This window comes from Hylobates moloch, unplaced genomic scaffold, assembly GCF_009828535.3.
Source record: "Hylobates moloch isolate HMO894 unplaced genomic scaffold, HMol_V3 SCAFFOLD_15, whole genome shotgun sequence".
Classification (NCBI taxonomy): domain Eukaryota; kingdom Metazoa; phylum Chordata; class Mammalia; order Primates; family Hylobatidae; genus Hylobates; species Hylobates moloch.
Genome location: NW_026652290.1, coordinates 33,507,034 through 33,520,779, shown reverse-complemented (window position 1 = coordinate 33,520,779; position 13,746 = coordinate 33,507,034). Strand labels below are relative to the sequence as shown.

Genomic DNA, 13,746 nt, shown 5'->3' with positions numbered 1-13,746 from the left:
TAAGCCCAAGGCCACACAAGCCGGGGTAAGTTCAGGTGCCACTCACCAACCTTGGGAGCCGGTTTCCTGTCCCAGAGAAGCTGCACATAGAACACAGGTGGGCGCATCTGCAGACACACAGACATCCAGTCCCAGCCCCAGGTGCCTGTGGGTTTTGAGTCAGCTGTGAGGGCCCCTCCTGGTCCTCAGCAAGAGGGGCAAGTGAGGGCCAGGCCCCCCTCCTTGTGCATCAGGTTCACACCCTGTGCAAACAGGAAGAAGAGGGCCTTTTATTTCTACCGGAGGAAATGTCTGTCATCTCCCCTGGGTGCCGACGGCTTTCTGTCTTTGTGGGTGTGACCCACAGTGACACTGCATTTGACGTCTTGACGGAGGGCACAGTGCGTGAGTGTGTGAGCCTAGAGAAATGGTCTGTGAAGCTACTTCCATACTGCATGGATGCATACCAATGTTTACTCTATTCTGTTTCTTAAAAAGGCCGGTCAGGACCCAATCAGTGGATCGTTTGAGAACCACTGCTCTAAGCCAAAGATCTCCACGGTGGGGTGCATGCCACTCTGTGCAAAGAAGACATGAGAACTTCTATTCGAACTTATTGAAAATTTTAACTTGTTAGTTTTAATTTCTATTTTGTATATGCTTATTTTATATATTTTTGATAAATATATTATTTGGTCCACTAGATAAATACACCAAAAGATACACATTACATATGTGTAATGCGAGTGAACATTGGTACATTAGAATATAAATGTGCAGAAATGCCTCCCTGATGGGGGTGCACTGTCAGAGAACAGGTCAGAGCCCACCTGCCTGGGCTGTGGCTGGGCCGGCCCTGGGAGCCCTTTGGGTGGAGCGGCCATCTGCCTTCTCCTGAATCTGTGCCAGCCACACCTCTTGCTCCCCTTTTTCCTCCTCACCCACCTAAGATCTGCGATTTCTAAGGCAGAAGGGCCCTGGGAAATTAATCACTTTGCTCCTCAGGTTAAAAATGGCCAGAAATCCATGTGCAGCACACACCCCACTGGAGGGACTCGCCCAGGATTTAAGTGTCTACCAGAGGCCATGCGGGTCCCCGCCTGCTGCCAGGGGTCTGAGGTCTCTTCACTGTCCCAACAGAGAGACTTTCTTTGCGGCAGTTCTTGGAGAAAGTGGAGAATAAATGGTGCCCTTCACACACTTCTTTGCCCATAAACTACCAGTTTATCTCCTTTTAAGTTCATCTTCTGGTAAAATTATCGCAGGGTCCTTAGCCCAGTCTGAAAACTTCTAATCAGCGGTCCCTCTGCTCACAGGACACCCCTGCTGAGGGGCTAATCAGGCCATTCTGCTGCTCCTGGGCCTTTTATGGACTTTCACACATTCCTAGCAAATGAGTGAAGTTTTCTGTTTTCTTATTTAGTCCTGGAATCTTCCTTCTGGCAGGTCTTAATACTGAAATGACAGTGTGATTGCCAGTCCAGGAGGGACACATCACCCTCCTGGGTTAAACTCAAAGCAGGTGGAGCCTCATTTCCCTGTGAGGACTAGGGTGCGATCCAGGGAGGAAGAAGGGTGACATAACTATGACAGAGGTGCAAGTGAGGGTGTGGTCGGCATTTCTGGTTCTGCTGGAGAGACCCATGGACTCTTGGATGAGGAAGGAGGCACTGACTGTTAGCCCCAGGGCAGCTGAAGATTCTTTGGCAGACCTTGGTTTTGAGGGCTGGCTTGTGGGGTCTCACAGGGGTAGTCGCTTCCTGGGCTCCCCACTATGAGATGAGCCTGGCCCAGGGTGTGCAGATTAATGTGCCACATCGTAGGGCACCAGCAGAGGGCAGCCCCTGAATTCTCTGGAGGGTCCCGGCAGGAATGCCGCTGTGGGCTGTGAGACAGCTGGGGTAGGCGGGCAGGTTCCACAAACTGATCTGCAGCTTGGCCAACTGCCCCCAAGCAGCTAGCACCCGGAGGCGGACGAGGTGGACGGGTGCCACTTGCCTCTCATGGGACCAGCCTGCACCTGACAGGGACAGGGTTTTGTCCATAAGAGGGGGCTGAAATGAAAACCATTCGCTCCCACTCCCTCCTCAGATTTTTAGATGTCAACTCTTCCAAAAGCCTTGCCTGTACTCAGGCTTTACATGCAAAATTAGGCAGCCATTTGTGCAGTGCAGGTTTGCACCTGCGTTTTCAACTTCAGTTATCCGAATAGTCACCTCAGCTTGCCAGCCCATTGGGCAGCCTGACCTGTATGCTTCAGCCATTACAGGACGGGGACCAGGGCTAGAATGCAAACACCAAGAGGACAGGATGGAAAAGGCACATCTGCCACGTGCTGGAGGGATGCGGGTCACCCATGGGCTCGGGGCCTCACTCTGGCAGGGCCGGCGGCCTCACACAGGTCTGCAGCATGCTCCTGCAGTGCTCTAGTGTTGTTCAGCCTCTGTCAAACTGTAATTCCAAGGTGGGAATCTCCTCCAGGGTAGAAGCCTCTCCCATAGCAGGTGCGTGGCCATGGCTTGTGGCCAGGCAGGGAGCATCAGTCCAGAGTGCTGGCACCAGTGTTTTACAGATGCCTAGGGTTCGATGTCCCCAGGAAATAAGAGTTTGGCATTGTCCACAGGCCTCTGAGGCCACTACTTCTGTGAATAAAGGGAAGGGAACAGAACGGCCACCCACCCTTGGTTAGTATAGCTGGCATCTGTCCCGTATGAGAATTTGCCTGACCTGCTTTTCATGTCATCTTTAACCTCCTAAAAAAAATGGTCTTTTTTTTTTTTTAATTAAGACAGGGTCTTACTCTGTCACCCAGGCTGAAGTGCAGTGGCGTGACCTCTCAGGCTCAAGAGATCCTCCCACCTCAGCCTCCTGAGTAGCCAGGACCACAGGCGCATGCCACCACGCCCAGCTAGTTTTTATTTTTTACTGAGACTGGGTCTCACTATGTTACCCAGGCTGGTCTCGAACTCCTGGACTCAAGCAGTCTGCCTGCCTCGGCCTCCCAAAGTGCTGAGTTTACAAACATGAGCCACTGTGCCTAGCCCAAAAAGGCCTGATTTTTGAAGACCCACATTTGAATCTCTAAAATGTACCCAACCCATTCCAGTAGTCAAGGGCATAGGTATACCTCAGTGAACATATTCTTTTTTTTACATCAAGATGTAGCAAGAAGGGAAGGGCCTCCTCATACTCTGCAGTGACGAGGGGATGGCAGCAGATTCAATGAGACATCTCAGAAAAGGGGTGAGCAGTGGCAATGGTGCTGCTTGTTCACTGTGTAACTTGGAACAGGTCACTTAACCTCCCTGAGCCTCAGTTTCCTCATCTGTAAAATGGCCACATTGCTGTCACCTCAGATGGTTGATATGAGGGTTGGATGGGCACATGTGGGGATGAAGGTAAAGTCGGCTTGGCCAGGGGTGGTCACCAGGCCCCTTGCTTTTTTTTTTTTTTTTTTTTTGGAGATGGAGTCTCGCTCTGTCGCTCAGGCTGAGTGCAGTGGCGTGATCTTGGCTCACTGCAAGCTCCGCCTCCTGGGTTCACGCCAGCCATTCTCCTGCCTCAGCCTCTGGAGTAGCTGGGACTACAGGCACCCGCCACCATGCCCGGCTAATTTTTTTTTTTTTCAGTAGAGATGGGGTTTCACCGTGTTAGCCAGGATGGTCTCGATCTCCTGACCTCGTGATCCGCCCGCCTCGGCCTCCCAAAGTGCTGCGATTATAGGCGTGAGCCACCGCACCCGGCCCCCTAGCTTCTTACTAGCTTAGTCACTGGCAAAGAGTCCCCAGTTTTGGAAGCCTTTCTCCTTAAAGGCTCTGGGAATTTTCCACACACAACCCTTCAGGATGAGGGGTGCCTATGAGGAGGGCGAAGGAACCAATGTTAAAGGGAATCCTTCCCTCACCACCTCCCCTGCTTAGTCTCCTGAAGAATGACGTGTTTTACAACTGGCAAGTGCTGATCGAAGCCCAGCCCAGCCATCTTGCCTGCCCGTCTCAGTGAGGAGAAGCTCCCGAGATGTCTCCCAACAAAAGCTTCAGGCAGGCAAAGGCCATTCTTCATCTGCTCCTGAGTTTGTGAAGCTTTAAGGCCAGCAACCAGCCTTGGTGGCCTCTGCCGCACTGAGCCATGAGAGTGGGAGCTTCAGGGAAAGGCGAGCGCCCCACAGGAGTCTCTGGAACATGCGAGTCTGGTCCGTGGAGGGTTCTCAGGGAGGATGCTGCCATTGGGAAGCTGAGCTTGCAAACAGTGTTCTAGAAGCTTGCTACTGCAATGGCACCTGCAAAGAACAGCAGCGTCGTCTCTTGGGAGCTGGCAGAAATGCAGAAACTTCGCAACAACCCACACCTATTGAGCTGGAGTTGGCCTCTGTGAAGGATCCCCAGGTCGTTCAGTGCACACTGAAATAGAAACTTGTAGAGCAGGTCTTTGAGCAGAGCCCAGGACACGGTAGGTGCTCAGTCCGTTTTGTTTTCTGAATGGTGCATCCATGAAAAGAGTCATGTGTTGCCTTCTTGTTAAACTGTGAGCACTTGCCCTCCTGCTTGCACCCTTGGCTTCCTGGATTTCCACCAAGATGTGGGTTTCAGGACATGTTCCCTCCCTTGTATCACGCTCCCAAGCTCTGTTGCTCAGTGCTGAGGTTGCTCTTTCCACTCTGGGTCAGTGCAGGGGCCCAAGGGGACACAACTACTTTGCGCTATTTTTCTTTTGAAGCTGGGCACCTCCCACACCGCTGCCCTTCTTTTCGTGTTACAGCCGCTGTCCTCCCTCATGACTGGCTTACCCATCTTAGTCCTTTTTTAAGAAAAAAAAAAAAAAAAAAAGCCCTGCATACATTCAGTTTAAAGTCTCCTCAATCAGACCCAGGGATTTGGGGTGACTATACTCTGGTGCTGTCGTGGACCCAGCGCTGAAATTCCTGGGCTGGCCACACCTCCCCACCAGAGTCAGGAGACCCATGGCTCCAGGAGCTGCGGGGAGAAAGTCTTCTCTGTTCAACCCAGCCACAAGGCTGCAGCGCACTTTAAACCAGGAGTCCATTCTATAGAATTGTTTAAAGGATGATGGAAGAAACTCTTCAGTTTTTCTTACCTTTCTAGACTGTTCTGTGTTTGGAAAGTGGTTGTGGAAGAAAATCACATCTAACCTAAGAAAGCTGGGGAGACAAAGTGTTGGGAAGGGCTTTGCTGAGCCAGGAGGCAGCCACTCGAGGTCACAGAGACCATAGGGTGGTAAGCGGGGTCCCCTGTGGGTTGGTGAGCCCCGGCCCAACCTTTTCTGTCCCATGGACAAGACTGCACCACCCCCTTGAGCTAATCTCCTACCCCATCCGGTTTCATGTTCCCAAGAGCATCGGACTAGGGGGTGGCCCCTGCAGAGGGGCCCCAGAAGAGGGGCAGGCTCTGGGATGGGCACACACCTGCCCAGGTACTCGGAGCAGTCTTCATGATGAATGGATAAAGTTACCAAGATGTTTAAAATATTGATGTTATCATTTTGTTTCCATTTTGTATGGAAGTTGAGAATGTGTTCTCTTTCCATTAAAAAACATGAAAAGTTTAGTTTTTGGGTGCATTGGTTATGTGTGTGCACATCTATGTAGGAGGGGGGCGTCCACCTGATGAACAAACATGGTGACCCCACATGCAGATAGAGCCACTGGAGTCCTTTCCTTTCCAGATGGCACCTTGGTGGGAAGGGGTGCACCCTCAGGCTGAATCCACACCACACGGGAGGGCAGAGCCGCCTGGCTTCCCTGCAGCATGGAGGCCTGTGTGCGAGACAAGTCTGCACCAACTTGCAGAGTGAGGAGCTGGGAGCAGGCGGTTCGCCTGCCTGGCTGCTGCAGGGATGCTGGGGATGCTGAAGCTTTGGATGAGGCATTGAGGACTTTCTTCTTTGAGGCAGGAGCTCTTACTTCTCCTGCCATCTGTTGAAGCTGCCTATCTTGGTGGAAGCTTTTTGCCTTCACTTTCAGCCCCGGCCTTTGGCTGGGGTTGCTAAGGCATGAGGGATGCATGCTGTCTCCCCACCCTCACTCTCTGTCTCCGCCGTGAAGGGGGCACATTGCGGTCACTTGTGAGCAGCCTCTCGGTGGCCGCCCAGTGCTCAGTGACCTGTGGCACTGCTGAGGGGCCAGGCACTGTGCTCCTGGCTGCTGTGTCCCCTGATGAGAATAGGGAGCCTGGAAATCCATGCTAACATTCAGATCAGGGCCCCATTTCTTCTGGACGTGCACACAACAACTGTTGGTGCCTGGATTTCCTGATTTTGAAAACAGTTTTCAGTACCAACTCAACAGAATCACAGGAGGACTAAGTGAAACACTCCAGGCCTGTTCCTTTGGGGAGAAGGGAATCATTTGAGCCCAGCCTCAGCATTATTGCTGCCATGATTGCTGTGTAATGATGTCCCAAGTGCAGGCGCGTGGCAGGTGTGTTTAGAACGTGCTCCGATGCCAGTGAGTGAGATGAATGGAGGACTGCGCTCACTGTGCCCTGCTGCTCTGTCTTTCTCTATACCCTGTCAAGTGGGCAGAGAACACTGGGGTCCAGGAAGCTGGCTCCCAGGCATTTGGAGAGCCCCACGGAGGGCTGTGGGAGGGAACAGGCACTGGTTTGTTCTCTGAGTAGCACTTAGGAGGAAGCAAATGAATACAACCATAAAATAGAGCAAAACAGCTGAGCCTGGTTGGAGGAAATATTTCAAAGGAAATAATCCTAGATTTAGATCACACATGTTGGAGCCCAGAGTGAGGTTTTTCATAACCTCCCTGTGAAAGGCAGATATTCGTAGTGGAAATGCTAACAGCCATGTGCCTGGGCCGGGTCTGAAGGCAGCTGGAACCCGCAGCCACCCTGCTCCTGTGATCTGCTCCTGTGATCTGCTCGGCCTGCATGGAGCAGCCCTGTGATGGGGTCACCCTTTCTCATGCCACTTAAACTCAGCAGGGCTTCTGGGTTTTTTGTTTTTGTTTTTTTAACTCATCAAGGTGCTACCAGCTGCAAATGCTAGTTCTGTATCTGGGTGAGACCTGGTGTTTCCCTTCACTGATTCACAGCATTGAGGGGAATCTCCTAGACCAGGCTGACGTCAGACTCGACTCCTGGTAGGTGTGGGGGACAGGCCCCTCCTGGCACCTGCTGGCCTCTCATGCAAGGGCTTAGCCTATATCCTTAGCCTATGCTAAGTTTACACCTGTGGCTGGCCACAGAGCGGGCGTGACTCTGCCCCAGGTAGCCTGCACTTCCATAGTGGCTCACGTGGTCCTTCACTTGCCTGCTATGGTTCCCACCTTTGTGGATTTCACTGACTCACTGCCTCTCTCCCCTTCCTTTCTGAATCCTGTAAGTCCTTCCTGACCACTGCTGAGTCCCGTTTTTCCCATGAAGGCTTCAAAATGCCCCCCGGTGGCCTACCTGCAGTTTTCAGAAAGCCCTTTGGCCACTGGCCTAGGTGCCTCTGTGGTGCCCTACAGCACAGAGCCCAGTCGTGCTGCTGCAGAGACCCTATAGGCCCCAAACCCAAAACAGTACCCTGGCAGACAGAATGTGCCAGCCCTGCACACAACCACCCCACCCTGCTCAGTTTCTGCTTGGTGAGGAGAAAACTCAGAGACAGCTCCTGCTTCTTCCTGCCCTGAGCTCTGTGCTCCTCCAGGGAAGTCTGCCCAGAGGGCAGCTGGCATTTACTCAGTTTTTTCTGCTACTTCTGGAAAGGTGAGGGAGAAAGAGTGGAAACTCACAGGCATTTACCCAGCCTGATGGCATTTGCTTAACCCAGCTTGTAGCAATCATCCCATGATGATTCTAGCATCATATTTTCTTCCCAGCCACCTCTGTGTACACAGTAAAGAGTTCCCTCTGCTTTATTCTTTCAAATCACTGTCAGCTCCCCATATAGCTATGCACTTAGGCTGAGCCGAGTACAGCCTAAGAAGGAAGGGGCTCCATTGGGCACCCAAGTGGGAAACTTCCTCCAGGTGTAGGGTCAGGGGACACTGTCAGTCACAGATGGTGAATTGACCTAACTGAGGCCCCGAGCACCAGCCCAGGGAGCCTTTTCTCACAGCTGGTACCTCCCCAGGCTGTGTAATTCACGGACCTTCCCCCAGTGGGTGTGCCTGGGCTGCCCCTCCCAGCCCCTCCAGGTGATGCCACGGCCCTGAGAGGAAGGATATGGCTTAGCCGGCCAAGAGGGTTTATTCCCCGGTTGCTCATGGACTTGAACCTTCATACCACCTTTCCTGATAAGCACCACCCAGGATCAGACTTTCGTCAAACTCTTCGCTGCGCACAATGCCTGCTATCTTGTAGAACAGTGGGAGACGTGGGAAGGAGTTGTGTCCTGAGACCTGGCCAAATCACTCAAGATGACAGATTATTGACACCTCCTGGGGTGCGCTCAGGCCAGCTTCCGGGGCTTGACAGCCTGAGTGGAGGCAGTTACTGAAAAGAGCTTCCATGGTTCATGCTGACCAGAGCAGACTCCCCTGCCACAGCCAGTCACCAGCCATTAGAAAGTGCATTCCAGTCACATGCTTTGAAATCTCCTCCAGGGACCTGCAGTGCTCAGGGCAGGCTGGGAACCTGCTGTCATGAAGCATGCAGGGCCAGCCCACGTCTTCTGATGTGGGGCTTCCTTCCCCTCTTGTCCCTAGTCCCTCACTGTCTGCAAGGCTGCACCGTGCATCCCAGAAATGGCCAGCAGTTGAAAAGATTGGGGCGACAAGGTAGTGGCCCTTGGAAAACTCCTCTCTCTATGAATCCCCTCTCTCCGTCATGTCTCCTGGGGTTTTTGAGCTGCTCCAAAAACCTTTTCAATAAAACCTATGCCACCGCACCAGCCTCTTCTGTGTTTTCCCTGCAGTCTGACAGATTTGAACGTGTTGCCAGTTTGTGAATGGAAATGTGGCCTGGAGAGTGCAGAGGGCTGGTGTGGCATGCGACCATGATTTAATGAAGCCTCCCCTCTCCCCTTTCTCACTCAGCTCAACGACTCCGCCAAGCAGCTCATTGAGATGGACAAGCCATGCCCAGCCGCTGCATCCAGCTGCAATGCCTCCCTGCCCTCTGACTCCGGCGCTGTGGCCAGCATGGCCCCAAGTCCCACATTAAGCAGCTCAGGGGCGGTCAGTGCCTTTCAGCGGCGTGTGGATGGCAAGAAGAACACCAAGAAACGCCACTCCTTCACCGCCCTCAGTGTGACGCACAGATCCTCCCAGGCTGCCAGCCACAGGCATTCCATGGAAATTAGTGCTCCAGTGTTGATCAGCTCCAGCGATCCCCGAGCCGCGGCCAGGATTGGAGACCTTGCTCATCTGTCGTGCACTGCTCCCACCCAGGTAACATCCCGCGGGCCAGAGCAGGCATCCCTGGGTTCTCTGAGGTTCTGTCCTCAGCTCCATGTTCAGTGTCCCCTGTTCCTCAACTAGCATGGAGGCCACCCCAGAACTGCCTTTTGGGGTTGAGTAGGGTTTGTCCCTACTTGGCACTGGGGCCCCCCTAGAAGCGTGGAGAATGGTGAGTGTGCCCTCCCTGGTTCAGAAGATGGCCTTGTGGTGTGTTAGCTGATTCTCAGTGGTCCAGGGAATGTCTGAGTAACACCCACCCACCTCATGACAAGGTTTTTCCCATGTCCGTTGGCTTCTGGATGTCTGATTATGTCCTGGAAGAGTCTTGGCTTAGTGCTACCACATTTTTACCATCTCTGCAATGTTTGCTAATTTCCCTTTCAAGAGAAAGAAGGAGCCAGAGCTCAGAACCAGAATAAAGTACATTGTTGAGTACTTTCGTTACTGTTGTTTCTACAGATACCTTCTATTTCTAGACTCCATTTCCACTAGTTTTTTTTGTAAATTGAAGTAACCAAAGCAAAGTATTTAAAGGCTGGGCACAGTGGCTCATGCCTGTAATCCTGGTGCTTTGGGAGGCCAAGGCAGGAGGATTGCTTGGGGCCAAGAGTTCAAGATCAGCTTGGGCAAGACCCTGTCTCTAAAAGCAACCAGTCAATCAATAAAATAAAAATAAAATGATTTAAAGATTTTTTAAATAATGAGCAATATTTAGTAAGTACTTGCCTGTGTAGCTCTGATAAGACCCCTCACAGTGGCATGCACAGGGGAGGAGTTGGGCAAGTTTCCCCTTTATGAATGCAGAGACTGCAGCAGGAGATGGAAGGGGCTTTCCAAGTGCCCGGCAGGGTGACCCTGCAGCCACACTCCTGTGCCATTGTCATCTGACCTCCTGCAGGACTGTGGCAGATGTGCATGGGTGAGCCCAAGGTGCCCACACAATGGTGCCCACGCCATTTCTCCCTGCGCTGCAGCCTTCCACCCAGCGGCCTACCTGCCACCACACTCCACATTCCCTCCAGAGCCCCTCTGGCTGCCCTGGACACGCCTCAGAGCAAGGGCGCTGATCTGTGGGGAATCTGGGGCAGACACCAATAAGCAACTGGCTGGGAAGAACTGTCTTATTCAAAATCACAATGAACTCAGACAACTTTACACAGAGAATTGTCTTAAAAATTGCTGAGCTTCTGGAGAAGGGCCATGTGATCTACATGTGCCACATCAACCTAGAAATGCCCCCTACACACACGTGCACACACGCACGCACACACACATATTACATGTACACTTGAGCACATGCACACCCACACGTATGCACTCCCACGCACATGTGCACTCACACACATGGCACACACATATACCTGCACACCCACACATACACTTACATATGCACTTACGTACACCACCATCCACATGCACACCTACACATATATACATGCACACACATATACACATATACATCTGTGCACACATGTGCACTTATATGCACCCCCTCCACATGCACACACATGCATACAGGTGCATTTACACACACCCCTCCAGGTGCACACCTGCACATATGCATGCACACACACATATGTATACACATAACACACGTGCACACATGCACACACTTGTGAACTTATATGTGTCCCTTCCACATATACACCCACACATACACCCGTGCACACATGTAGACATTTATACATGCACACACACACACTGGTGGATACACACTCACCTACAGGCATATGTGTGCACACACACACAAACGCTGGCTCTCATCGGCAGCTGAGGCTGAGGTCTGGAATGGGTGCTGTAGTGTCTGGAGCCATAACCATGCAGTCATCTGCCCGCATGGTTACCCCACTGCCTGGAAGCTCCCACAGCCTGTGCCTGGGAGCCATATTCCCCAAAGAACAGCCATTGGGGCTGCTAGCGCATTTTCTGTAAGGGGAAAAGCATAACCTTGGTCCCAACCCTAACTCCACTCCTGACCTGGGCTAAATTCTTCTTGAGCACCTCCTATTTGGAAATTCCTGGGAGGGGCATGGTGACTCAGTGGCGGACCAGCGTGGCTGTGCTCCCTGCGTGTGTGCACATCTGGGGGGTAAAGCCACAAGCAGTGGCTCTTGGAATAGTCTTGCTTATTCTTTGCTCAAACATCCTTGACACTGGGCGGGTTGTCATGGTAGTGCTAAGACTCGGGGGAGCTCACCCTGTTTGTCACCAACGACAAAGTGTGATAACTCTGGCCCAGAGCTGGGGTCCCTCCTTGGCAACCTGAGCAGCCATTGGCAATGTGAACAGTCGAAAGTTGTGTTGTGAAACAAATTTGGCTCAAAGGGAAGTTGCGGCAGGTTTGAGGGGTACCCCTAAGAAGAGGACTGAGGAGCAGCAGCCTGGCCCTTGTGGACCACTTGGGTAGGTCTTTTGTCTCCTTCTTCCTAGAAGAGCAAAGGCCACTCTCACTGTAGTCAGGGACCCCCATCAGCCAGAGGGAGGGCCCTTCTTCCTGATCACCAGCCAGAGGTGGCCCTGGAACTGCCAGGCCAGTGCCTATCCTGACAAGTATCTGGCCTGTGTCCTGTAATTTGTGAGTAATATGTCCAAAGCTGCCCTTGGTGTTCCTTGGAGTTCTAAAAAAGGAGCCCACAGGGCCCATGAACTTTGCAAAGCTGCTGCTGTGTCCCAAGAGGGCCAGGGGCATCTTCTCTGCCACTTTCCCACAGGCCCCTGAGACGTGGGCTCAGCACACACAGGTACCGGTTTCCTCTCCTTCCTGCATCCTCACCTGCACCAGCCTCTCATGTTGCCACAGCCTCTGTGTTAAAACAAGCAGAGGGAACCTTTCTAAGCTCCCTGCAGTCTGATGTCTATTGGGGCAGGAAGGGAACAGATGTTTCTATTAATTTGCATACTACCTGGCTCCACAGGGATTGGAATTAGGGATTGGCGGGACTGGGATCCTGGGATCCATTTTCTAGCAGTTTGACTTGAAGCGAAAGTCATGGCCAGGCTACTGACTTTAGTTTGGGTCACCTCAAAGGGCAAGAGGTCACATGAAGCAGTTGCCACCTGTCTCCCTGTCCTGATTTAATCGAGCTGCCAGGAGACAGAAGGTGCACCTGGTGCAGGTGTGAGCTGTGCGTGCTGCCCCTGCGGGCTCTAGTGTGCTATGGTCTGGATGTGCCCATAGACCAGGCCCTCCCAATCTGCCCCTGCTCTGCACTGCCTTCCTGGTTCCTACAACTTGTTGGCTGTGTGCATCTGACCAGGAAGTGCCTGGCCTGAGGACTGGCCCATGGAACCCAAGGCGAGCCAGACTCAGGTCCTGCTGTGACCACAGTGCTGCAGGGATTCTCTTCCCCACCATGCTGGCCACAGCCCGGGAGAGGGAGCCCAGGCACAGGATTCTGTGGTTAGTGGGTGGCACTTCGGCTTTGATCATTGGCCTGGAGAAATTCAGCATTGCTGTGTCATGGGCTCGTCCACAAACAGAGGCCCCTCACATGCCAGCACTGCCATCGTGGGAAATGTGGAGTGGACAGAGCAGGAAGGCCTGCAGCCCCAGGCTCCTCGGTGCCCACAGCATGGCCCCAGCAAGGGCCACTGCAGCAGCCAGTCCCCTGCCTCTCACAGTCTTCTTGGGACCCAACGTGTCCATTCAGGCTGTGATAAAGTACATCTTGACTGACAGGATGAATTCTTTTTTTTTTTTTTTTAAATTTTATCTTGCACACAAAACAAACATTTTCTAAAAATACATACAAACAAAAAGATGCATATCAAACATATTAGGAAGGTTGCACATGGGAAGTCAGGGAATAGAAATGGGGGGTGCGAATTAAAATAAATGAGAGAGGGACTTTATATGGATCAGTGATAATAGCTCAATCCTCCACTCAACAAAGAAGAAGGAGAAGGAAGAGGAAGAAAAAGAAAGTGGGACAAAGGATCAGAAAGGGAGGAAAATAGAAAAACTTAGAGTATGACTCCACGGTAGACCCGTTCCGTTGTCACTGAGTTGGTTGGTTGGTCTGTCTGTCGCATTTTTCATATGTTTCGCCATGTTGGCCAGGCTGGTCCCGAACTCCCGCCCCGGCCCCCCAGAGTGCCGGGACCACAGGCGTGAGCCACCACGTCCAGCCCCCACATTGCCCCTGGCCTCCGTGGTAGACCTCCCAGACGGGGTGGTCGGGCAGAGGCGCTCCCCACATCCCAGATGAGGCGGTCGGGCAGAGGCGCTCCCCACTTCCCAGACAGGGCGGCCAGGCAGAGGCGCTTCTCACTTCCCAGACGGGGCGGCCGGGCAGAGGCGCTCCCCACCTCCTCCCGGACTGGGCGGCCGGGCAGAGGCGCTCCTCACTTCTTCCCGGACAGGGCGGCCGGGCAGAGGCGCTCCTCACTTCCCAGACGACGGGTGGCCGGGC

At 52.8% G+C, this 13,746-nt stretch overlaps 1 protein-coding gene across 1 annotated transcript in view; it reads left to right on the top strand.

Moving 5' to 3' along the window:
• The window catches only part of SH3RF3 (SH3 domain containing ring finger 3), a 370,710-nt gene that overhangs the window by 253,249 nt on the left and 103,715 nt on the right, over positions 1 to 13,746 (top strand). Inside the window, exon 4 of the mRNA XM_032179170.2 lies at positions 8,972 to 9,325. Coding sequence (XP_032035061.1) covers positions 8,972 to 9,325 — 354 coding nt within the window. The remainder of the gene's footprint in view (positions 1 to 8,971; positions 9,326 to 13,746) is intronic.